The following is a 27,648-nucleotide window of genomic DNA, read 5'->3' as shown; positions in this document are numbered from 1 at the left end:
CTTCCCCGGGGCCTCCTCCCAGTGGGACGGGCCCGGAACACCTCACCGGGGAGGCGTCCAGGAGGCATTCTCACCAGATGCCCGAGCCACCTCATCTGACTCCTCTCGATGCGGAGGAGCAGCGGTTCTACTCCGAGCCCCTCCCGGATGACCGAGCTTCTCACCCTATCTCTAAGGGAGAGCCCAGACACCCTGCGGAGGAAACTCATTTCGGCCGCTTGTATTCGCGATCTCGTTCTTTCGGTCACTACCCACAGCTCGTGACCATAGGTGAGGGTAGGAACATAGATTGACCGGTAAATCGAGAGCTTCGCCTTCTGGCTCAGCTCCTTCTTCACCACGACGGGCCGGTGCAGAGCCCGCATCACTGCAGACGCCGCACCAATCCGTCTGTCAATCTCCTGTTCCATTCGTCCCTCACTCGTGAACAAGACCCCGAGATACTTGAACTCCTCCACTTGGGGAAGGATCTCATTCCCGACCCGGAGAGAGCATTCCACCCTTTTCCGGCCGAAGACCATGGTCTCAGATTTGGAGGTGCTGATGGTCATCCCAGCCGCTTCACACTCGGCTGCGAACCGCTCCAGTGAGAGCTGAAGGTCACGGCCTGACGACGCCAACAGAACCAAATCGTCCGCAAAAAGCAGAGACCCGATTCTGAGGTCGCCAAACCGGACCCCCTCGACGCCCTGGCTGCGCCTAGAAATTCTGTCCATAAAAATTATGAACAGAATCGGTGACAAAGGGCAGCCCTGACGGAGTCCAACCCTCACAGGAAACATGTCCGACTTACTGCCGGCAATGCGGACAAGACTCTGACACCGGTCATACAGGGACCGAACAGCCCATATCAAGGAGTCCGGCACTCCATACTTCCGGAGCACCCCCCACAAGAGTCCCCGAGGGACACGGTCGAACGCCTTCTCCAAGTCCACAAAACACATGTAGACAGGTTGGGCGAACTCCCATGCTCCCTCCAGGATCCTGCGGAGGGTGAAGAGCTGGTCCACTGTTCCACGGCCAGGACGAAAACCACACTGCACCTCCTGAATCCGAGATTCGACTATCCGGCGGATCCTCCTCTCCAGTACCCCCAAAAAGACCTTACCAGGGAGGCTGAGGAGTGTGATCCCCCTATAGTTGGAACACACCCTCCGGTCCCCCTTTTTAAAGAGGGGGACCACCACCCCGATCTGCCAGTCCAGAGGCACTGCCCCCGATGTCCACGCGATGCTGCAGAGGCGTGTCAACCAAGACAGCCCCACAACATCCAGAGCCTTGAGGAACTCAGGACGGACCTCATCCACCCCCGGGGCCTTGCCACCGAGGAGTTTTTTGACCACCTCGGCAACCTCAGCCCCAGAAATGGGAGGTCCCACGTCCGAGCTCCCCAACTCTGCTTCCTCATCGGAAGGCGTGTCGGTAGGATTGAGGAGGCCCTCGAAGTACTCCCCCCACCGACTCACGACGTCCCTAGTTGAAGTCAGCAGAGCCCCGCCCTCACCATACACGGTGTTGACGGTGCACCGCTTCCCCCCCCTGAGCCGCCGGATGGTGGACCAGAATCTCCTCGAGGCCGTCCGGAAATCGTTCTCCATGGCCTCCCCGAACTCCTCCCAAGCCCGAGTTTTTGCCTCAGCAACCGCCGAGGCTGCGTTCCGCTTGGCCTGTCGGTACCCATCAGCTGCTTCCAGAGTCCGACTGGCCAAAAAGGCCCGATAGGACTCCTTCTTCAGCTTGACGGCCTCCCTCACCACTGGGGTCCACCAGCGGGTTCGGGGATTGCCGCCACGACAGGCACCGACCACCTTGCGGCCACAGCTCCGGTCGGCCGCCTCAACAATGGAGGCACGGAACATGGCCCATTCGGGCTCAATGTCCCCCACCTCCCCCGGGACATGGTTGAAGCTCTGCCGGAGGTGGGAGTTGAAACTCCTCCTTACAGGGGACTCCGCCAGCCGTTCCCAGCAGACCCTCACAATACGTTTGGGCCTGCCAGGTCTGACCGGCTTCCTCCCCCACCAGCGGAGCCAACTCACCACCAGGTGGTGATCAGTTGACAGCTCCGCCCCTCTCTTCACCCGAGTGTCCAGGACATACGGCCGCAAGTCCGATGATACGACTACAAAGTCGATCATCGAGCTGCGGCCTAGGGTGTCCTGGTGCCAAGTGCACATATGGACACCCTTATGCCTGAACATGGTGTTCGTTATGGACAGTCCGTGACGAGCACAGAAGTCCAACAACAAAACACCACTCTGATTCAGATCGGGGGGGCCGTTCCTCCCAATCACGCCCCTCCAGGTCTCACTGTCATTGCCCACGTGAGCATTGAAGTCCCCCAGCAGGACGAGGGAGTCTCCCGGAGGAGCACTCTCTAGTGCCTCCTCCAGGGACTCCAAAAAGGGTGGGTACTCTGAACTGCCGTTCGGTGCATAAGCACAAACAACAGTCAGGACCCGTCCCCCCACCCTAAGGCGGAGGGAGGCTACCCTCTCGTCTACCGGGGTGAACCCCAATGTACAGGCGCACAGCCGGGGGGCAATAAGTATGCCTACACCTGCTTTACGCCTCTCACCGCGGGCAACTCCAGAGTGGAAGAGAGTCCAACCCCTCTCGAGGAGGCTGGTTCCGGAGCCCAAGCCATGCGTCGAGGTGAGTCCGACTATATCTAGCCGGAACCGCTCAGCCTCGCGCACCAGCTCAGGCTCCTTCCCCAGCAGAGAGGTGACGTTCCACGTCCCAAGAGCCAGCTTCAGTAGCCGAGGATCAGACCGCCAAGGTCCCTGCCTTCGGCTGCCGCCCAGCTCACATTGCACCCGACCCCCATGGCCCCTCCCACGGGTGGTGAGCCCGTAGGAAGGGGGACCCGTGTCGTTTCTTCGGGCTGTGCCCGACCGAGCCCCACGGGCACAGACCCGGCCACCAGGCGCTCGCCGGCGGGCCCCACCCCTGGGCCTGGCTCCAGGGGGAGGCCCCGGTGACCCGCGTCCGGGCAAGGGAACACGGCGTCCAAAAGTATCACTCATCATAGGGGTCTTGTGAGCTGTTCTTTGTCTGGTCCCTCATCTAGGATCTGTTTGCCATGGGTGACCCTACCAGGGGCTTAAAGCCCCAGACAACATAGCTCCCAGACTCATTGGGGCACGCAAACCCCCCCACCACGGTAAGGTGACAGCTCAAGGGGCAGTGTTCAGATTTCATTGGTCAAAAAATATTTTCATATCATTGGTAAGAATTGACGTAGCTGTGACGTGCATTGTATCATCTGGATTGGTGGAGAGACATTGTGTAGGGATTGGATCGGAAGCATCCGGATGTGAGCAAAAGGGGGGGCAACGCCTGTAGCCTGAGTCACTTCAAACAGAGTAAGCATTAACTGAGCTTTCGATTAGCAATAAATTAACATTGCGTAGCATTAGTAATACAGCTAGTATTGATTAGCAATAATTAGTATTGATTAGCAATAACTAGCATTGTTTAGCCGTGATTAGCATTGGTTAACAAGAAAGTTAGTATTGATTAGCAATCACTAGCATTGATTAGCGATAATTAGCATTGAATAGCATAATTAGCATTCGATTAGCATTGGTCAACAAGGAAGCTAGTATTGATTAGCAATAAGTAGCATTGATTAGCAATAGTTAGCATTGGTTAGCATTATTAGCATTTGTTAGCATTTCGGTAGCCATAATTAGCATTGATTAGAAACACAATTAGCATTGATTAGCAATAGCAATAAGGCAAATATTGGTTTAAATCTTAATTAGCAATAAGTTAGCATTTATTAGCAACAGCTATGAAGCTAACATCAATTGGCATTGGTTAGCAAACATTAGCATTAGCAATAAGCTAATAGTAACCTAACTCCAAACTAGAAGTCAAAATAGCAACAAGCTAAATTAGCCTAACATTGAATTAACATTGGTTTAATTTTAAAAACCAACCTAGAGCATAAGCTTTCAAAGCTAACATAGGCTAACTTTAACAGTAGCATTGACAATATCCAGTCCAATAATTAGAAGCATCCAAGCTAAATTTAGCCGAGCATTAAATTAGCATTGATTAGAGTTAAATAATTAGTTAATTTAAATTGACTTTCAAGAGTTGTTTAAAAAAAAAAAAAGGGGGATAATAATAATAATAATAATAATAATAATAATAAAATAAAATTAGGGAAAAATAAATAAGTAAATAAAAAGTCAAAAGAAGGGAACTAACTAGGTGAAACAATGGATGTAACACCAACAATAACCGTCAGCGCCAAGCATCCTGAAGATTCCAAAGATATTAAAAAGATATCTCAAAAATGGGAAAAACGAACAAAAAATAATTTTTCACCCTGGCCAAAAGGTGGCACTTTCAATGGAGCTGCCTGTAAGATTATGGAACAAAGGATTAAAGCTTACAAACCAAAGGACATAAGCAAAAAGAGACAGGAAAAGAGAGAGCTTGAATTAAAAGTTTTACATTTCTTTGAAAATGCAGAGCTATATCCAACACTGCCAGGAGCAGTAAACATACAAGGAGATTCTGAAATGAAAAATCACAAAATATCTCATGAACGTCCAGAACCACAAATAGCTACATCAAGCAGTCATGGAGCTCCTGAGCCAGACGCCGTCTGTAAGTCAGATCAGGCAAGGGGACAGCTCCCACAATATCAAAAATCACCAGAACTGGCACCTCCAGTTCAAAAGGCATCTTCTGAAGAACATAAGAGTCCAATAGCGTCAGCACCGAGTTTGATAGAGATGACGCAGTGACAGTATGTGCTGTGGCAGATGCTCGACCTAGGGGGGCTGGTTGCTCGATTGACGGACATTCACACAGGTGCAAGTAGATGGATAAGAGCTTTTGAACAAGAGACTGTGCATAAACTGTTGTCTGTGGGACACATTAAGGCAGTGTGGGCACTGTGTTTTGGAACTTCTACCATGGAGGGCATTTTGAGACACAGTGAGAATGGCTGGATGTTAAGCCACCGAGCTGATGGAACTGACTTTAATGCATATCGAGCTGCACTCTGGAGAGCGTTACGAGCTGAGTTTCCTGTAGGAATGGACCTAGAAGCATTAAAGGGGGAGCCACTGTCAGGAACAGAGAGTCTGGTTGTGTACATTGCACAACAATTGAAGAATTGGAGACAAGAGTCTGAGGGAGAAATCGAGAAGAGCCCAGCTTGGGTGACATTGTTCAGAGTTTCCATCAAAGAGGCTCTGCCTGCCCCAGTTCAGGGGAGGCTGGAGGATGTGGTGGGGTTGAATTCAATGTCACATGGGCAATTCCGAGACCACGTGGTGCATGCAGTAAACAAATACAGAAAAGAACTGAAACGGAAGGAGCAGGAGAAGGATATGCAAAGGGAACTTGCACGGTTGCAGTTAGAAGAACTGCAAGTGAAGCAAGAAGTACAGAATGAGGCCATGACAGCGGGGGCCGCTGAACAGCCATCACAGGTGCAAGTCCATCGTCGACCCTGTCAAAGGTCAAGAAGAGGTGCACCTGGAGGACGAAGGTCCTCGGGAGTATGTTGGGCCTGTGGCGAGAGGGGACACTTTGTTTACAGCTGTCCGAGAGCACCGAGAAACCCGAGTGTTCGGCAGGACCGTGGCCAGTCCCTGCGGGGCGGAGCAAGTGGCCCGGCAGGTCCATCGCGTTCCTCTGGCAGAGGAATCCCAGTATTTGTTTGCATTGACATATAGAGGTAAGAAGTACACTTACATCAGACGTACTCAAGGGTTTAAAAACCGCCCTCAGGTGTGTCATTATTACAAAACAAAACAAAGTTTTTAAGTTAAATGTGCCATTATTACAAATTTCTAAAATTTAAACAAAACAAAGTTTCGAATTTAAATTTTAGCATGGATAGCCTAAGTTAGAGTATCTATTTATCCCATTGGGAATTACTGATATCTCTCCATCCCACGTGGAGGGAGTAAGTAAAGCGCCATGTCCAAAATAAATAAATGTATTAATAAATAAAATTAAAATAAAACAAGTATGGTCTTCTTTTGGAAGGATTATGCAATAAAATTTGCTCCTCTGGAAGGAATCGTGGAAAATCCACAGTTCAAAGGTTGAAAGTACAACTGGAGAGGACAAACGAGGCTACAGTAAGTTAGCCTCTGAAAGTTTGAAACAAAATTAGCAAAAGTTATCCAAAACGGGCAACATTAGACTATGAGAAGCCATTTTTCTTATATGTCTCCAATGGACACCATAAGATTTCAGAACTAATAAATCAGAGTAGGTATGTTGTGACTCGGACAGGAGGTTTGCAGGTTGTGCATCTTTTGACACGTCCAGATGTGAGAATACAGAAGTGTACTACATCGGATCCTGCAGATGTCATTCCACGGGAGTTTGAAGGAGAACCACATGAGCGTGTGTCAGAAGCTGTGAGATACATTAAACTGAGACCTGACTTAGGAGCAACTTCACTTGTGCAGGCTGACGTCACTTATGTTGTGTATGGATCATGTGTTGAGATCATTTGGGTAATCATGCAGGTGTTGCAGTTATGAAACAGGAAGGTGGAAAGCTTTGTGACGGTGAAAGCTGAGAAGGGTGAACGGCCATGTTCGGCACAGTTGGCTGAACTGAAGGCATTAAAGGAAGCATGTCTACTGGTGAAAGGTAAGGTTACGAATGTGTACACAGATTCTGCATATACTCATGATATTTGCTATTTTTTTAAAGCAGTTTTGAAGCAGAGAGGGTTCAGGAGGTCAGACTTCCGTCCCCAGCCAGTCCAGTGCGACATGAGATCCAAAGGAAGGAGCTGATTGCAGTCATGATGCTCCTCGCAAAGCTGGCAGTGATAAAGTGTCATATAATCGTAAAAGTAACGAAATGGTCAGTAAAGGTAATAACGCGGTTGATGAAGCAGCGAAAGTAGCATCAAAGTGCCAGCTTGCTGTTTTGGCACCTATGGTGTCACTGGAGCCAGATGTCACCCCACCACAAGGATATTGGTCATACATATTGGATAAATAGTCGTAAAATTTTCTTGGTAAGATAATTGATTCATCTGTTTGTCATTCCATCAGAGATTAGCTCAGATAATTGTTAAGTGTTTGTTTAGAAAAGTGCAAGAGGCATTCTGCAGCAGCTGCAAATCAAGCAGCGCTGCGGGGCCGTTTATCATCCACAGAGTCAAGGGATGGGTAAAAGGATCAATGGAACCTGGAAAGTGAAATTGAATTGAATCTGTGTTTCAACTAAACTAAACTAAATGCTTTGCCGCTTGCACTAATGAGCTATCGTATGCAGACTCATAGAGTCACGCACTAACACCGCATAAAATGCTAACGGGTCGACCCATGCCGGCACCTCAGTTGAGAGGTCCCTTTAAAGGGCCCCCCACTGGATACAGGTCGTTTAGGCCATTGGCGTTTAGGCCGCAGTCGTTTAGGCCACAGGGAGCACTATTTTAATTCTCACAAACCGCGCGAATCTAACGGGCTTCTAAATAATTACAGCATTATTGTCCAATGAATGTGGCAATGCGGATGATTATTTCCACAATTTTATGAATTTATAAATCACCATTTATTAAATAAAAAAAAAGTTTCCACACTAAAGTTGGTTATTAAATAATTTACCATAGATATGTAGGCTACTCAGACAGACCAGTAGAGCTGACTTATATCTTATAATAACGAATGTACAATAATAAAGATTTCAGCTGCTCAGGTAGCCTGGCCTAAACGACTGCAGGGGGCCTAAACGACTGCAGGGGGGCCTAAACGACTGCGGCCTAAACGCCAATAGCGCCAAATTACAACAAAATGTCATCTCAAGGCACTTAAATAGTATAGTCCAATTCAAGCCAATTGGAGTCCTATTCATTGTAATTATAATTACAAATCTAATCTAGAAAGCTTTATTGATTAAAAAAACCTGGGTTTAGTCAGAGAGGACTAGAATTGCCAACAGTGGAACACAAAAGGACATGACAGATACAGACAATAGACATAAAACAGACAATGACAGGTGTGTGTAATGTAACCCACAGTAAAATATGAATAAATACAAACAATTAAATTAGATGCATAAATAAGGTAAAATGGTTAAAATGTCACAATTGATTAAAAAAGGGTGTGATAATAATTTCATTGAAATGTTTAAAAGTAGGCCTATATAAAATACTGTCCCTTTAAGAGGTCCATGGTCGTTTGCGCTGTATCCCTGTTTTGACACAGCGACGCGTGTATGCAGATCGGAGAGTAGAGAAGCAAGCAGAGACAAGCAGAGACAAGCAGAGAAGTTAATGCAGGAATATTTTTCCAGAGAGCGATTTAAGATTTGATACGTGGTTGGTAGTTCTCACAAGCCATATTTAATCAAACCACAACGGTTTTGGTGAGTTTCAACTTGTTTTATTGTAATTCTGTTTGTAACTTTTGCACGTGTGGATGCTAGCTAAATGCTAGCTAAATGCTAGCGGCGTAACTGTGTGGAGAAAACTTCTAACGCAAGCTGTTTAGCTGCTAACATTTTTAGTATATTAAGGGAATCGTTTAAGAGTATATGTTGTGTTGTTTATTGAAGAAGAGGATTATTTTGTGTTAGGAGGAGAAGTTAAGTCTTACTGCGTGTAGCGGTAACGTTACAGCACAGTGATTGTAAAACTTTATTGATTTGATTCATGTCGACAAATTGATTTATTTTTCTTATGACCTGTTGTACAGATCAGGTTTTTTTGTTTGGTATCGTTGCTGGTTGAAGTAAACAGGAATTGGAGTTTCTTCTGTTGAGTGCGTGCATGTGTGAGGGGCTTACACGCGCCAAGGACACCTGATGGCGAGCCAGACCCACTGATTCCGTTACTAAAAGACAGTTCATCCTCGTTGTGACAGTGAGAGGATCCACTCCGCAGGGAAGGACTGTTGGTAAACTCTGCCAGAGCGGTAGGAGTATCGGATTATATTTTCCTTTTGAACTGAACTTTGAACTGAACTTTGGACTGAACTTTGGACTGAACTCTGGACTGAACTCTGGACTGAACTCTGGACTGAACTCTGGACTGAACTCTGGACTGAACTCTGGACTGAACTTGAAGTATTACATTTTGTATTTTGTTTTTCCATGATTGTTATGATTGTGATTAGCAATATAAGAGTTATGCTTCAATTTAATTCATTAAGGTGTGATCATTCTCTTGTCAATGAGAAGAGGAAAAGAGTTGACTCAGGATGAATATTGTATTAAAATAGATTGACCTCAAATAGGATAGTTACTGACCGGTCCAATATAACTAACCTATCTAAACTAAATAAACCATCTAACTGCGGTGGCTTACCTGAACTAAATTCTCTAACCTAGAAAAAACTGAGGTGAGGAAAAAGAGATGAAAGTAAAGAAATTTATTGTTGATACCTGCAGGTTGTTAAAATGTCATATGTGTTTTACTGTTGTTTATTTCCACTAAAGAGGTTATTGCATTTAAAGTACCTGGTCTCTGGCTCAATTTTATTTGTTACCCCACTCCATTAGAACCTAGAACTGGCCCAGTAGTTTAAAAAGTGTGTATTAGTGATACATATGCTACAGTAAGGTGTACTCTGGTGCGTATAGATGAATGTGTGGAAGTTCGTGTTGTGTTCTGTAAGTAACCTAGATGTTGAATGCAAACCTCAAAAACTGCCTGTAGTCTGGGTATATTGCTTCAAGAAAAAAAGAAACTGTGAGATTGATTGTGGCAAACCAATACCAATGACCAAATTCAGAAGCTGCCTGAGTGTGGATATTTATATAAATACAAGTCATTTACCTTCAGCAATTTGCTCAGGAACAAACATATATTTATCTTTTGTTACCTACCAGCTACATATAACCAAGGTGAAAGTTGAAAGTATGGTGGTAACAATCCAAGATTTATATAGATACCAAATTGATCCAATGAAAATGTCTGTGTGTGGATAAGGATGTCAACTTGGCCAAAGAAACCAACTAATGGCATTTTTGGAAAAGCCTATATAAGCCTTTGACATAAAGTGACTGATCATTTATTGATACTGTGGGATACCTTCCTTTCAGTAATGGGAGTACATGAGCCGTTTTCCAGACTTCAGGGATAGAATTGCTTTGGATAGAGAGACTGAAAAAGTGTGAGACTGGTCCAGGGAAATGTTGTCTGGACCACCAGATTTTTTAGTGTCTGGGCTTTTTAAGGCCGTAGACACCTGTAGTTGAACATTTTAGTTAGCCTTGTGCTTGTGTCTTATCATGATTACATTATTAGTGAGAGTTGGTCTTTTTTTCTCAGTCACAAGATGTTCCAGTTCCAATTTGGCGTTGTTGGTAAGATCCCTCGGCTGGTCTCCGAGGATGTCGACAAACCACTGTCTTGGCCAACCTGGAACAAAGGCTCCAGCCTCCTGCCTCTTGTAGACCTTTTGAGAAGGTTGGACTGCTCGTCGGCTCTGTGTTCGCCAGCGCTGGGATCTACAAACTCAATAAGACCACTGTTATCCAGTGAGGCACTAATTCGGTAAAATAACTAAAGTCAGATATAAAGGTGAAAATATTTTCTACTCTCAGCTTGCTGACACACATTTTTCTGCTATCTGCAATAAAGAAATGCTTCCTGACTCTAACTCACGTGACAAAGTTTTATATGCCATTTCTGTGTTAGAAGAGAAATTCTCCTCCATACAGACAGGAACTTATGCTCACTGAACATCTGAGGCTTACAAAGCTTTACACACGTTTCAGTTAATAATTTTGGGGAAACAGGTTACTTTCATGGTAAATTCTGGGGCCACATCATCTTTTCTAAAAGCAGGGGATTTTTTTTACTTTTACCACCCCCATTGCTTGTGTGGGTTCTCCTTCAAACATTAAAGCGGCACTATGCAACTTTTTCATGGTCATAAAATTGCTTGGCAATCATCAGATTGCTTGGCTGACCCGTTCTGATGAAAACGGTGACATTTCCATCTCCATCTGGTGGCCCTAGCCCGAAACAGCGCTTGCAACTTTGCCTGTGGCGCCGCGTGCTTTGTTTACCTCTGGAAGTCTCGCGACACACGAGAGCCGAGAACTACTGCTTCACGGCAGGTCTAAAGGGCTCTGAGCCGAGCCAGGGAGCCTGACAGACACACCTCTCTCCATTAGCTGTCGACGGCTAAATTGAATGCGGGTAGCTTCTAGAGTAGTAATATATAATATGGCTAGACTGTCGCCTTATTTTCTACGGAGCTCCCCCTACATCTTTGGGGTGTGTATTGCATGGTAAACAAACCCCGTATTACTGAAAGTTGCATAGTGCCGCTTTAATTTTCGTTGTCAGAACTGTGTCCCATTAATCTCATGGGCCGTGACTTAATGTGTAAGTGAGGCATTTTACTCTAATTTCAACACCAGAAGGTGTTAGAGTCGTGTCAGTCTGACTCTGTTCTCTCAGCAGTGCAGTTTGACTCATCAGCTCTCACATTATGAGTGGAATCTCCCCACCTCTCCATTTTCACAGCTTGTTGAAGAGGCTAAACTATTAGCTATACTATGATCACATTCAATGGACTTCTGAAGCTGTCAGCTTTCGCTCAGCTCAAACAGGCTCTTCCAACAGTTCTTACACTTGAATGTAACTCTGAAGAAGGAGAGCTACCAGAGAACTTAATGGTAAATCCTGGGGTCATTCAACTCTTCAGTGGTCTGGGGGGGAAATTTTACTTTTTTGATAGCAGCAATGCAAAGGTTCTGAGATTGGCTAAAATGGTGCCAGCCAGTCTCAGTGTCTGATTTTCTTGCAGTTGCCCACAGCTCATTCCTTCTGTGCACAAGGCTTTCAGCTCAGCAGTGAACCAGTGTTCTAGCCCTTAACTTTGAACTTACAAAAAGGGACATGTTTGTCCACAAGGGAACTAAAGCTTTCGTGGAAATATTTCCAAGTGATATTCTGCAAATATTTTCCATTTGCAGTATGTTTCACGGTGGGAAAGCAGGACAATCCAGACTCCACCCTGGAATTCCAGGAAACCTGCTCAGCCTCAGACTCAGAAACCACAGCAAAACAGTGATCGTGACAGTTTGTGGTCCCAGTTAGAATGATCCTGATAGAAGGCCTGCTCATAAAATTGCATCAGGCTCCTTTTGGCACTCAAGGCTTAAATTGAGAAATTTTTATATCCCTGATTGCAACAATTACACAGTGATCACTTAGGTCGTTAGCAAAACCTCCATTTGCTGAGTATTGCCCAGATTCATAATCTGGGATGTCATGAGTCATCCATGAACTCCTCTGTGTACCATAATGTTCTATATTTAAATGTGAGGCCATCTGTCTGAGCGTTAAAGTTTGGCTGAAATTGGGTCATGCAACAGGAGAATGATCAAATCTACATCAGAATATCTGAAAAAGAAAAGATTCAAGATGTTGCAATAGTCCAGTCAAAGTCGAGACCTCAACCTGATTGAAATGGTGTGGTAGAACCTTCAGAGATCTGTGCATAAGGAAATACTGAAAACCTCAGAGAACTGAATAAACTGAACGAGTGGGCTGGTTTTCCTCCACAATGATATGCGAGACTGGTGATGTCAAACATTACTTAAAGTTACTGCACTAAAGGTGGTTCCAATGCAGGGACTGTTCTTCCTCTTAAGACTCAAAGCCGATATACTTTTTCACATATGTTTGTTTTTATATTTTCTGATGCATCCAGTAGCATTAACTACTGTTTTATTCAAGTCACATGGTTTCAGGGAAAAAGAGCTGTATTTATTTTACTTTCACTTTTCTCATTTAAAAAAATAAAAAAGTAAAAAGCAAGCTATAAGCCGGTTGAACAAGTATTAAAACAGCAAGCATCTAGTCTCATGTTACATAAGGGTAGTGACAGGAATTTGAGAAGCAAGGTTGGAAGCAATAATTTGGATCACGTGTTGTAACATCAGTGTTATACAGTGAAGTTACAATCAAATCCGTAGTTTAACCACTTGTTTCCATTTGTTTAATTTTTTTACTCCATTGACATTGGCTCAAAGAACATTTTACTTGACCATGAAAAGTAGACAAACATGGAGCAGTTTTCATCCAAACTGTATGATTTGTGTGGTCAGCACATCTGTGTTATTAACATGCTTGGTCTTCCAAATGCTGACCAAATCCCATCCATTCAGGCAGTCCATGCCTTTATCTTACTGCTGCCAAACGGCCTTCACAGCAGCCAGTACAGGTCAGGAATACAGTGGTTAGAGAAAGGTTTTGGCAAAGGAAATCTTTCTTATGTAATGACAGTTGTGACTCACAAGTCAGATGAAAGCTGTGAAAGTGCACTGGCAGAGCTGAAAGCTGAGAGCAGTTTTTCTGAAAAAAGATACCACACATGTACTGAAGGTGTACATGGATGATCATCCTGACACCCTGAACTGGATGAAAACGAGATAATTTCTCTTTTGGAGAAAATAGATGCCATGGTCTCTGAAAACAACCCACAATGCTACAACAGACTGATTTTTGAGAATGTTGAAGAGCAGAAAGAACACCTGGATCCCAAATTTTGAGCTTTGAATTGAAAATCCTTTAAAGTTTTAAGTAACAGAACCAGGCAAAAAGTTTACAGCATCCACTTCATTCACAATGTCGTTGTCACTTCTAAGTGAATTTGGTGTCCTGATGACTAAAATACACACATCATTTCACAATTATATTAGCACGAATATAGATTAATACTGTGACACTTATTGCTGCAAATAAGGAAAAAAAACACAAAAAGATGGAGGAGTACTGACAAACTAACCTGTTTCAATGCACAGTTTCTGCTTAAAAATACCACATTATGCCCTTTGTATTCAGGAGATTGTGGGAGAGGTGGGGTATAACCTGGGCTGGTTGAAAGTTCATCACAGGGCCACACAGAGCACGCTCTCTCCTACGGACAATTTAGAATAAACTATTAATCTGCTAACTACCACATCACATGCAGAACTGTCTAATTATGGGGATAAAAATCCCTTTAACTTTCCCCAAATAGTTTTGGATATTTTTTTGCTGTGATCATATAGGGGCAGAAAGCTCCTCTTGGAGAATAACAAATAATATATTTTGTTATGTCTTGTATTTTATGACGACTTGTCAGAACCTGAAGGGAAGATAGAGCTGAATATATGTTGAAAGAGTGGACCAGTTTTCCTCCACAATGATGTGACAGACTGGTGATGTCAAAAATTAATTAAAGTTACTGCACTGAAGGTGGTTCCAAATCATGGAATGTTCTTCCTCTTAAGATTCAAAGCCGATATACTTTTTGTTTTTATATTTATATGTTTTTTATATTTTCTGGTGCATCCATTAACATTAACTACTGTTTTATTCAAGTCACATGGTTTCAGGGAAAAAGAGCTGTATTTATTTTACTTTCACTTTTCTCATTTAAAAAAATAAAAAAGTGCTTTTCATTGTCCAAACAGTGGGAGGAGTTTTAGAAAAGCAAGCTATAACATGTACTAAATCAACAAGCCTCTGGTCTCATGTTACATAAAGGTACTGACAGGAATTTGAGAAGCAGAACTTGAGAAGGGAAGATAGAGCCAAGACAAAAAAGAAAGCCACACACACATTATGCAAGGTGAGTAACAATATTCTGTTTTTTCTTTCAGATAGAATTTGGAGTGTGTGCAGTTTGTGTTGCAAACCAAACGTTCATTTTAAGCCTTGCTAGTGATTTGTATTGCTATGATTCCTGTTCCCAGACACACATTTGCTGTAGTCTTTTGTCTGTTCATTTAGAGTGAATGTCATGTGATTTTTAGAGAAAGCATTTGATGCCGTGCATCATACAGGAAAACTACTTTTACAGACCAAGATAACGTAAGAATAGGATTCAGATTGATTTAAAAATTAGTTTATACACATTTAACTTATTATAAGAGGCAAAGTATTTAAATACTTCTATATATGTTTTATTCCACTAATTACATTCATTATGTGTCTCATAGCCTAAATGGGATGTCTCAGTGCAAGTTGAAAGTCGTATTTTTTTCTTAATTGGACTTTTTGAAACATTTGGGCCGTCTGCCCTGATCATGATCATCTTTTTTGGACAAACACACAGAACACACCACATGTATTTTATGGCTGTTCCTTTGAATACAATGTAAATATTTTTAATTAACCTTTAATGTCACACCCATAAACTATATGAGCGTGACATACTTCCTCGGTACGTAGTGCTAAATAAACCAGGAAGAAGGAAATTTCAGTGATTTTCAAAGGGACTTTATATTTCTCAGTGATCATTACCTCATTACAATATCACACAAAATACAATAAATGTTGATATTGATCTTAATGTTGAAGTATTATAAAGTTTTGTAAAATGTATTTTTTATTTCTGCAGCTGTATAGATGAAGAGCAGATAAGATGGAGGAGAACAAAGAGGGAGAATCTGAAACCAAATCTGTTACTTCTGTGACAAATGACAAAGGTAATCTGAAATGATCAAATAACATTTAGTAAGCTATAAGGATGTCTTGCAGGAGAGAGAATTGTTTTGCAGGCTGATCCTGAATTCTACTTTCTTTTATGACTCGGCAGCTCAGAGGGAGGAAACTACAGCTGACACTAAGGTGGGAGTATTATTTCCTCTGTGTTACATACCATTACTGCAGAGTTGTATCATAAGGAATGCTTCCATATTTCTTAAGATATGACTTTTTAATTTAAATTTCAAGTAGTTAGAGCTTTATTTGTCCCCGTGGGGCAATTGTACTTGCATTACACTCGCTGGCACCAGACATGAGACACGATCAGGCATATCAAAGGAAAAAAAAAAAAAAACACACAAACATTGAACATAGAACACAAAACAGCTACTAGTACACACTACATTGGGTGGCTGGATAAACTACTGACCTCATTTAGTGCCTTTATCGCTTGGGGAATAAAAGAGAACTTTGACCTGTTTTTGGACAGGAGGGGGAGACAAAAACGACGTCCAGAGGGCAGGAGTTTAAAAGAGGAGGACAGTGGATGCTTATATTGAGCGATGATGTTGTCAGCCTTTTTAACAAGCCTCTCCCTATAAATACTCTCCATACTTGGCAGAGTGACACCAAGTAGTTTGCTAGCCGTAGTGACTGTCCTCCTGACCATCTTTTTTTGTGCCTCAGTGGCATTGCCAAACCAACAAATAATACAAAATGTTAAAACACTTTCAATAAAAGCAGAATAAAACATATGAAGCATCCGGTTGTCTACATTAAAAGCAAGCAGTTTCTTTAAAAAATGCATTCTCTGCTGTGTCTTGGTGTGCAGTAGGTCAGTCCATGAGTCCCATTTCAGCTTACTGTCAAGCACAACACCAAGATATTTGTAGGTAGGGACAGCCTGAATGGTCTCTCCCATGACGACTGTGGCAGAGGGTGATTGTGACTTTCTAAAATCAATAGACATTACTTTCGTCTTTTTTGTGTTTAAAATCAGATTTGACCCCTTACACCAGTCTAAAAAGAAATCTAAAATTGGGCTGTGATCACTTTCTCCATCCTCAAGGAGGCTTACTAGAGCTGTATCATCTGCATATTTAATAAAATGCCTATTGGGGAAGGTGCTAGTGCATGCATTTGTATATAAAATAAATAGCAGGGGAGATAAAACACAACCTTGTGGGGAGCCCATAGATGTGGTAATAGAGTCAGAGAGGAGAGACCCAACTCTGACTCGCTGAGCTCTGCCAGTTAGGAAGTCCTTTATCCAGTGAATAAGACCGGTGTTGAGATTAAAATCATTGGCAAGTATGTCTAAAAGAGTCTTTGGTAGCATGGTATTAAAAGCAGAGGAAAAGTCCACAAATAAAATCTTAGCATGGGCCTTAGGTTTTTCAAGGTGCATGTGCAAAAGGTGCATTAATGTTAAAATTGCATCCTCCACCCCCCTGGAGGCTTGATATGCAAATTGCAGAGGATCCATGAGGTTGTGGGTTTTAAAAACAATGTGCTGCTTCACCAGGCGCTCCAAGCATTTCATGACCAGTGAGGTCAGTGCTATTGGACGGAAATCGTTGGGTTCTGAGGGTCTCTGAGTTTTTGGAACTGGTACAATTGTTGATGTTTTCCACAGGATAGGGACTTTGCAGAGGTTAAGAGAAGAATTAAAAATGTCAGTAAAAAACAGGGGCTAGTTGTTCTGCACAGTGCTTTAGGACACTGCCACAGATGTTATCTGGACCAGGACTTTTCCGAGGATTGCTATGCCTAAAAATCTGAAGGACATCAGATTGCCTTATATTCCACTCAGATGCAGAAGGGGGAGGGGACAGTGATGGGGGGTCGACGGTGTCATTTCTGTCGCTTTCAAAGCGGCAGAAAAAGTTGTTCAGCTGATTGGCACTGTCTATGTCCTCACCTCCAAGCATGTCCAAGCAGTGTTTCCAGTCCAGGGAGGGTTTCCCCCTGCCCTTGTGTGGGACATCAGTCATTGTCTTAATTCCCTGCCATGCTTCCCGGGAGTTGCCTGACACCAGGGTAGCTTCGATCTTTTTCCTGTAACTGTACTTGTCCAACTGTATTTGTCTTTTAATTTGTCTTTGTATATCCCTCTGGCCTATGTCATCGTGAGCCCAGTATGCTTTTTTCTTTTCCATTATAAGGTGCTTTAGTTTGTTGGACACCCACGGTTTGTCATTGGGGAACACTTTTCTGACTTTTGTGGGTATGATAGTCTGTGCAAAAATTGATGTAGTCAGATATGACCTCTACCTGCTCGTTTATATCGTCACAATTAAAAATCTCCCAGTTTGTACACTCAAAACACCCTTGCAGGGACATTATGCTGTCATTAACCCATGTCTTCAATATTTTTGTCTGAGGCTTCTCTCTCTCAAATACTCTCTGGTATACAGGGCGTAGGTAAACCACTTTATGGTCAGATGCCCCTAGTGGCGGGAGCAGGGATGAACGGTAGGCGTTTTTGACAGTTCCATAGCACAAGTCTAGAAATGCGTTTTTTTCTAGAGGGACAGTCCACGTACTGATAGTATGTGCGTAAGCACTTTTTCAGTGGGCAATTATTAAAATCTCCAAGTATAAACTTCGGGGCGTCAGGGGAAAGTGCATCAAGTTTCTGGGTGAGATTAAAAATGGCATCTAAGGCCCTGTCAGCGTTGGCTTTGGGGTGAATGTATGCAACTGTGTAAAAAATCTGGGGAAACTCTCGTGGAAGATATGGAGGTCGCAGAGAGACACAGAGCAGTTCAATGTCGGGAGTGCACAGGCTCTCTCTCACCACCACAGTCTTACACCACTCGTCCCGAATGAGTAGACAGACACCGCCCCCGCGGATCTTCCCAGTAGTTGAAGGGTCCCGGTCAGTCCGGAGCACGGAAAAACCGCGGGGTCCCACCTCGCTGTCAGAGACGTTGCTGTCCAGCCACGTCTCTGTGATGGCCAGGATGCAGGCGCTCCGGTACTCGTTCAGGTAGCGGGTATTCGCTGTCAGCTCCTCCGTTTTTGCTCTCAGGGACTGGGCGTTGATCAGCAGGGTGATAGGAAGATGAAGTTTGTTTCTCAGTCTTCTGAGTTTCTGCCGAATGCCTCCCTTAGATCCCCGTTTGTGTCTCGTCCGGATAGTCCATTTCTTTGGATTTCTTCTGAGGTAGTTTGGTAAGGAATCTATAATTAGTTCGTGATCTGAAGACGTATGATCGCGCAGAAGGAGAAGGAATTCCCTGCTATATTGTGTTACACCTGCCGCGCCGGTAACATGGCCATGGAAGTGGCCACGGGTGAGGCAAGTGTTTAGAAACACTATTAGCAGTCCAATCACACACCAATAAGCGAAGTCCATTGTAGCTTTAGTGTGAACAACGTGCAATGTAAAACACATCCATCCAAACAATGACTGACGAGTAAATAACTAAACAAACAGAACAAACGGTGCCAGACGCGAGAGACAGCAGGGCAGCCACAGTGCAGCGCCCTTTAATCCTAAGACATCATCACGTGAAAATTTAATTACAGAAATGTGATGGTTTTTTTTAAAGTCTTTTATTGGTCTAACCTGAAAAACTGCTTGTGAAAAACCAAATTTTTCTTAGTCTGATCCAGTAAATGATCCTGATGATGTTCAACATTCAGAAAAGACTGACAAAAACACAGAAGGGGAGTCTGAAGCCAAGTCAGCATCAGCGACAAGCGATGACGAAGGTAATAATTTGGATCACGAGTTGTAACATCAGTGTTATACAGTGAAGTTACAATCAAATCCGTAGTTTAATCACTTGTTTCCATTTGTTTAGTTTTTTTTCAGCGATGCCTGAGCTTTGGGTCATTTTAATTGGTGACACCAACTCCATTGACATTGGCTCAAAGAACATTTTACTTGACCATGAAAAGCAAACAAACATGGAGCAGTTTTCATCCAAACTGTATGATTTGTTTGGTCAGCAAATTTGTGTTATAAATGTACTTGGTCTGCCAAACACTGATGAATTCTCATTCATCTAAGCTGTTCATGCCTTTATCTTACTGCTGCCAAACGGCCTTCACAGCAGCCAATACAGGTCAGGAATACAGTGGTTAGAGAAAGGTTTTGGCAAAGGAAATCTTTCTTATGTAATGACAGTTGTGATTCACAAGTCAGATGAAAGCTGTGAAAGTGCACTGGCAGACCTGAAAGCTGAGAGCAGTTTTTCTGAAAAAAGATACCACACATGTACAAGATGTATGATGGATGAAAACGAGATCATTTCTCTTCTGGAAAAAATAGATGTCATGGTCTCTGAAAACAACCCACAATGCTACAACAGACAGATTTTTGAGAATGTTGAAGAGCAGAAAGAACACCTGGATCCCAAATTTTGAGCTTTGAATTGAAAATCCTTTAAAGTTTTAAGTAACAGAACCAGGCAAAAAGTTTACAGTATCCACTTCATTCACAATGTTGTTGTCACTTCTAAGTGAATTTGGTGTCCTGATGACCAAAATACACACATCATTTCACAATTATATTAGCATGAGTATAGATTAATAATGTGACACTTATTGCTAACAATAAGAAAAAATACACAAAAAAATTGAGGAGCACTGACAAACTAACCTGTTTCAATGCACAGTTTCTGCTTAAAAATACCACATTAAGCCCTTTGTATTCACATAGCTAAGCATGTAAAATGTTTATAATATTACAAAATATAAGATCAACACTAAAGGGAGTTCTGCTCACTGGAGCCTATCCCAGCTACCATTGTGGGAGAGGTGGGGTATAACCTGGGCAGGTTGCAAGTTCATCACAGGGCCACACAGAGCACGCTCTCTCCTACGGACAGTTTAGATTCAACTATTAATCTGCTAACTACCACACCACATGCAGAACTGTCTAATTGTGGGGATAAAACAGCAATCTCCCTTTAACCTTCCCCAAATAATTTGGGATATTTTTTTGCTGTGATCATATACGGGCAGAAAGCTCCTCTTGGAGAATAACAAATTATATATTTTGTTTTGTCTTATTTAATAACGACTTGATGCAAAGTGTAATCAACATCCTGGAACTGCAAGGGTTTCATATTCCTCCAACAATGCACACCACATCCAATCTAACATTACAAGAAGCTAACTAGTGATGGACTATGAAACCAATTCCAATAACAATAATTTTTCATTCAAAATTTTAGTCTTTGTAACTGTAACTATGTACTGTGGTTGGGTGAACAAAAAAGGAGGAAAAAAGAAATCCTCGATTTTTGGAGCACAATATGTCCTCCAGTTATTATGAATCATGTGCCATTTGTTGATTCCCCTCAATATGACCCATAATGGTGCCCTATGCATTACTGCCCCCTACAGGGGATTGAAGGAAACACTGTTTCCACATCAGAGCAGATGTCATACTCAAGAAACTTTATCAAGAAGAATCCAGAATCTTTATTTGTCCCCTGCAGCTGTGCACATATACCAGCAGTGAAATGTGTATTGCAAATAGCTCAACTTTTCAAGGTATCAAAATGAGAATAAAATGGAGTAAAATAAATTTAGGATAAATAAATTATATTATATATATTATATTTTGTACTGATTTCTATCAACAGAAATATGTGGGATGAGTGTTATGCGGGGAGGTTGAGAGTTGTGGAATTAAAGAACAGATACTTGTAGATGCACTGATTGTAGGATGCTGCGCTTTGAATTGTCACTTTTAAAGAATTAGACTAATCCTGTGTGTACTTTGCTTTCTCTTATGGCCCTGCAGTCCACCTGGAGAGTAATGATGACACCAAGGTGAGAACAAGATATTTTCTCCCTCTTTTAGATATCTTTACAGCAGTTTTACAACCCACAATATTTCCATAGCTTTTAAGTGATGACTTCTTCTCTATCAGGTCAGGATTATTGCACAACACACATGTGCAATCCTTAATTTAAAAAACATTACATTTCCATGTGGTATTTTGTTGTTTGACTGTACCTATATTTTACACATCATATTCCCAATTTGTTCAAAACTGAAACTAATCAACAAATAAAATCCCATTTTTCTTAGAGTGATCCAGTGAATGATCCTCATGATGCTCAGCACTCAGGAAAGAATGAAAGTAGCACAGAAGGGGAGGCTGAAACCAAAACTGCATCTGAGGCAAGCGATGACAAAGGTAATACTTTAGGTTGATTGGTTGGAAGGCTTATTTTACAACTCATACGTGGGCTGTAGTCTCAGCAGATTATAATGAACACTGTGGTTTAACTACCGAAGCTCTTTTTTTTCCTTTTCTTTTTCAGTAATGCCTGAACTCAAACTTGTGTTAATTGGTGACACCAACTCCATTGAGATTGGATCAAAAAATATCTTAATTAACCATGATAAGCAAACAAACATGGAGCAGTTTTCATCCAAACTGTATGATTTGTGTGGTCAGCACATCTGTGTTATTAACATGCTCGGTCTTCCAAATGCTGACCAAATCCCATCCATTCAGGCAGTCCATGCCTTTATCTTACTGCTGCCAAACGGCCTTCACAGCAGCCAATACAGGTCAGGAATACAGTGGTTAGAGAAAGGTTTTGGCAAAGGAAATCTTTCTTATGTAATGACAGTTGTGACTCACAAGTCAGATGAAAGCTGTGAAAGTGCACTGGCAGAGCTGAAAGCTGAGAGCAGTTTTTCTGAAAAAAGATACCACACATGTACAAGATGTATGGTGGATGAAAACGAGATAATTGCTCTTTTGGAAAAAATACATGTCATGGTCTCTGAAAACAACCCACAATGCTACAACAGACAGATTTTTGAGAATGTTGAAGAGCAGAAAGAACAGCTGGATCCCAAAAACCACAAAGAGGAAAGAGTGACAACAGGTAAGATTCCAGTGTGGACAGAACTTTGATTTACTTTCTACCAAGTTGAACAAATTACTAAAAGGGAAAAATACAGAAAAAGATGCCAAATGGGTGTGTCCAGTAATGTGGGGGATCAAATAAAATTGTGCTGATCTGTTAATATAGATGCAGTTATGTGATTTCAGAAATGACCAAAACAATCTACCAAGACTAACACAAATGAACCGTTATCACAAACAAGCAGGCCTGCTTTTAATCAGCTGCAGGGTTCTATCAATACTCTGCCAGTCAAAGTTTGAGCTTCATAGTCTCTGGAAAAAAACCCACAATGTTACAACAGACTGATTTTTGAGAATGTTGAAGAGCAGAAAGAACACCTGGATCCCAAATTTTGAGCTTTGAATTGAAAATCATTTTAAGTTATAAGTAACAGAACCAGGCACAAAGTTTACAGCATCCACTTCATTTACAATGTCGTTGTGACTTCTAAGTGAATCTGGTTTTCCTTATGACCAAAATACACACATCATTTCACAATTATGTTGGCATGAGTAGAGATAAATACAGTGACACTTAATTGCTGCAAATAAGGGAAAAAAATGTAGAAGCACTGCCAAACTCACATTTTTCAATGCACAATATTTAAAAATAAAAGGCTGAGACAAAGCAACAAAAAGTTGGAAAAGTAAAAAGAGTCTCTCAGAAGTAAAGATAAGCAGAGCTTCAGCAGTTTGCAAAAGCTATGTCTCGAGATTGTGGCGCAATTTCAGAATAATTTTCTTCTGTAAAATTCTGAGAACTTTTAATATTACATAATCTACAATATACAAGTAGAAACTGTTTGAATGTGAGACCAAAGTTTGAAAGCAGGTATAGGTAACATACACCTGTACCTTATTTTACTTTTAGTAGATTTATGTAGCTCAGTTCAGCAAAATTTGCTGTTGATAAAGATATCACCCAAAAAGTACTCACTTAGCTTTTAATCCCGTTTTGCAAATTAGCTAAATATCCATCATGTTGTCCTTGATTCTTCAGAAGGCTTTTATGTAGAGTTTCAACTCAATGTGTGAGTAAAAGTTTAAATCAATCAGAGATACAGTGAGCACAATGGACATTTAAAATCTCACAGTTTTGACTGTTAATCATAATGCCACTAAAATGTATTATTATTGGACAAAAGTTCAATGAGGTACAGCAATTTACTGTCAAGCGCCTTCAAGGTCAGAAATCTAAACTCTATTATCACCTCCTTCATACTTCACTTTTTAAACTGCAAGCTCAAATGCCATTCACCTTCAGTGGCAGCAGTTGGAACCATCAATGTAACGTTAGATCAGAGTCTAACTTTCTGTGGGTCTAATTCTATTCCTTTAGTTTCTTTCTTCAAGCAGTTCTCTTCATTTTATTGGTCTTACTCAGTGGCTGTTTCTTTTCTGTGAAGTATCAGCATGTGATGATTTTTTCAACTTCACTTGAAGCTTTTTAACATCTGAAGAACTTTCATACCTCAAACTTGTAAAGCACTCTTAATGTCTTCACTTACCAGCTGAGCAGTTTGTGTCATAATGTACTGTATATTACTTAAGAGGATTAATTAAAATATTTGCCATTTACCATTACAACAAAGTATAATTGATGGTCTCAGTTGAAAAGAAAAGAAAAACAAAGAATTTTACCATGTTAAAAAAAAAACTATGAGGCGCTCTCGTTTTTAAAAATAATTTTAAAAATCTTTATTTATTTCATCAATTGTCTTTGTCATCCCCAATCTTTTCCATGTATTTCTTCTTTGTCTTCATTTGATTATTCTATCAGTTGAAGAATTTATTCAGGATGTCTTCCCATTTTTTCTTTGAATTCTTTTTTCACGTCTCATACATTGGCTGGCAATTTGTTGATTCTCAGACCTCTGGGGATGTATCCTTTTCTCTAAGACTCTGATGTAGTTATTGAATTAAGATGGTTTTTCCAACGTGTGCCCAAGATCTTTCTAGATCTTATTTAGATGTGTTTCTCTACCAGATAAAATGTCCAACAAAGATTTGGTTGTTCCCTCTTTAAGAGAATAAGAAAAAGGTTCTACATCTTGTAACCTTTTGTCTCCTGTAGAAAAGTGAAAATAAATTAATGAATACATGTGGAAATTAATAAATAAAAAAGTGTAAAAATAAAAAAAACAAGTGTGGAAATTGTACAATAAACATGAAAATAAACGTGGAAATAAATATAAAGTAAGAAAAATATTCATTGATAAATATATAGAAAATGTAAAAATTCACATATTTAATTATTTATTTCCTCATGTATCAATTTATTTATTCTAATTATGGCAGTTTTGAATTGCTCCTACACCCCTTTCCATTGTAGAAGCTGATAGGTAAAGGAAACTCAACCAAAGACAGGCCTTTTTCTTATATTTAAATTATAGGCCACAAAATATTCAGGTCTGAATGAGGAGTCAGATTTTACTGTCTTTTTGTAAATAGATCCTTTTTTTTTTTTTTAATTGAAATATTTCTTGCAATTATATATTTCTTTTTCACTAATGTTGTGGGCTAAATGAAGCCATTTCCTGTTGTATAATTAATATATCAAACATTTTGATTTGTCTACAAGCTACATGATTCCTCTTGTATACTTTTGTAGTTTAACATCTTCAGTGTTCTGCCTATAAAAGTTGTTAATATTCTACATCATAAGAATAAACATAATCTCTTTTAATTGCTTTGGACATGTAATGTGAATTTTTCCTTTGCCCACTGACCTCTCCTGAAATTCAGATAACTTCCTGATTTTCTACAGGTACCTGTGATGTTCATGTGAGAAGAAAAAAGAATAAGGTTAGAAGTTAATTTCTTTCTATCTCCCATTTTTGGGATACAAAATCTTTCTTTTTTTAAATCTCACAAAGAGTAACTGATCTTTTTTTTCTTTTCTTTTTCTCTTAAAGCTCTCAGGGAATATTCCAAACAAAAAACGTAAAAAAAAAGGGAAAAAGAAAAAAAAAGGGAGTCATGATAAAGCAATGAAAAACCTTCTTTACAGACTTCATCTTCAAGATGGACATCAACAGAAGATGTCCCCAGCAGACTTTCTTGAAATAGGTCCACCTGTGAAACAGAGCAGTGACATGTCTGAGAAGGATTTTGCTCATATTTTTCTTCAGAGATTAATGATGTTAGATTATAGAGCCAGACATTTTCCCACAAGGCAAGACAGTCCTGTTGTAAACCATGCTCAGTCTGTCCCAGATGACAATTACTTTGATGCTCTCTTTAGCACCAGTGTAGACATTGATCAATCAAAACAGGCTCACGTGCACCCTATGGATGTTCAAATGGCAGTATTTCACTGCTCAAACAGCTTCCTGAAGCAAAACATGATCACAAAGGTGTCACAGTGCCAGTATGCCTTACCTTTACTTGTACCTGACCCAATCAAAAAGAAAATTGAGTGTCCTCTTTGGACATTCAGGCAAATAACAAAAACATGGAAAATAACACAGGATGACCCAAACACTGTCACCATGAAGAGCATGCCGATCTGCAAAGCTGAGACACCCCTGGTGTCATTTTTCCGCCTGGGTTCACTGTCTCAGTCTAAATCTCAGCTAATGAACATTTTGATCAACGACCGCCACAGCGCCTTCTTCCACAGAAACTGTCCAGGTAGCACCAAGTCTCGTCATTTGATGGATGGTGTGGCAGAGATAGCCTGGTACTGCCCTGCTGGAACACCCAATGAGTCATTCAATGACTGCATTGCCTTCTGTAATCTTCATGGAGATTCTCTATCAATTGAAAAGCAGCGTGAAATACTGACTGAAAAATCTTCTGTCATTGTTGTTCTGGTACCAACTCTGGAAAAAAAGGACGAAAAGTGGAGGGTTATTTCAGCCCTTTTAGAGTCCACAACACCCCTGATTTGTCTCATTACTGATGATTATTGTGAAGCTGTTCAGTTGAAAAAAGAAAAATACAAACTGGGGCTGAAAGACAGAAGCCAGTCAGATGTTTCTGAAGAGCTGAAAGGCATAATCAGAAAACTTTTGTCTGGACCTCATAAATCCTTCCAGCTTGAATCTATGGCCGAGGTGTCTGGAATCAGAGTGGATGAAGATGGCACAGACTGCCAGAAAGGGAAATCTGCTGCAATGAAAATAGTAAAACTGATTCAGGGGATGGATGTTTCCAAGATCAAAGATGAATTTCTTCCTTGTCAAGGCCAACTTTGGCATGAGTGGTGCAGAATAAACAAAGAACTGTATCACCTGAAAGGTCACATTGAGAAGGAAAAAGCTCAGAAGGAAAAGCAACTCGTGGAAATTCGACAGAAACAATGTGCTGCTTCCAACAGTAAACTGATTAAGTCATTCACTGAAAGCCTCGTGGGTTTGCCACCAACAGACAAAGAATACTTTCTTAAGTGGACTCAGATCCTAATAGATGGCCTCTCCACAGATGATCTTTCTTCAATTCTCCAAAACTATGACGAAACGTGGTCTGAGGTTTTGACTTTGAAGAAGAATCATGACAAATCTGCTCTGCTAAAGAACAAACAAACTGAGCTTGAACAGATATCAAAAAAGCTGCAGTCAGCAACATTTGGCTTGGAGCACATCTTTAGAGAAATGGGACAGATCTACGAAGCCCATAAATCTCAGAAGGAACAAACGCACAGCCAACAGGCTGACTGGGTTAAATACCCTGAGCTGGCTGCAGATCTGATGATATCAGGACACCCGATGGAGCTGATGGATGGCGATGCTGGTCAGGTACCTTTGATGTGGATCTCTAGTCTTTTACAAGAAGTCATCAAGAAACTGGGTGACAAGAGAGTGTTTGTGTTGTCAGTTTTGGGTGTACAAAGCAGTGGAAAATCAACCATGCTGAATGCCATGTTTGGATTGCAGTTTGCAGTGAGTGCTGGCAGGTGCACCAAAGGTGCCTACATGCAGCTGGTCAAACTGTCAGAGGAACTCAAAGGTTTCCAGTTTGACTATGTCCTAGTAGTTGACACTGAAGGACTGCGTGCTCTTGAGTTGGAAGGTAACGCCGCTCTTCACCATGACAACGAGCTGGCAACTTTTGTTGTTGGCTTGGGAAACATGACATTGATCAACATCTTTGGTGAGAATCCAGCTGACATGCAAGATGTCCTGCAGATTGTTGTTCAGGCTTTCATGAGGATGAAGAAAGTTGAGCTTTCTCCAAGTTGTGTGTTTGTTCACCAGAATGTTACAGATATCGCAGCTGCAGAGAAAAACATGGATGGAAAGAGACGGTTGCAAGAAAAACTGGACAAGATGGCTCAACTAGCTGCCAAAGAGGAGGTGTGTGATGTTGAGTGCTTCAGTGATGTCA

At 41.6% G+C, this 27,648-nt stretch overlaps 1 protein-coding gene across 1 annotated transcript in view; it reads left to right on the top strand.

Annotated features, from left to right (window-relative positions):
* The window catches only part of LOC142371821 (interferon-induced very large GTPase 1-like), a 178,744-nt gene that overhangs the window by 67,861 nt on the left and 83,235 nt on the right, over nucleotides 1-27,648 (top strand). Inside the window, exons 9-11 of the mRNA XM_075454567.1 lie at nucleotides 21,198-21,226; nucleotides 21,489-21,597; nucleotides 21,725-22,300. Of these exons, the coding sequence (XP_075310682.1) occupies nucleotides 21,198-21,226; nucleotides 21,489-21,597; nucleotides 21,725-22,300 (714 nt within the window). The remainder of the gene's footprint in view (nucleotides 1-21,197; nucleotides 21,227-21,488; nucleotides 21,598-21,724; nucleotides 22,301-27,648) is intronic.

The sequence above is a fragment of the Odontesthes bonariensis genome, chromosome 21, assembly GCF_027942865.1.
Source record: "Odontesthes bonariensis isolate fOdoBon6 chromosome 21, fOdoBon6.hap1, whole genome shotgun sequence".
Classification (NCBI taxonomy): domain Eukaryota; kingdom Metazoa; phylum Chordata; class Actinopteri; order Atheriniformes; family Atherinopsidae; genus Odontesthes; species Odontesthes bonariensis.
Note: the sequence above shows the minus strand (reverse complement) of the source record. Positions and strands in the feature narration are given on the sequence as shown.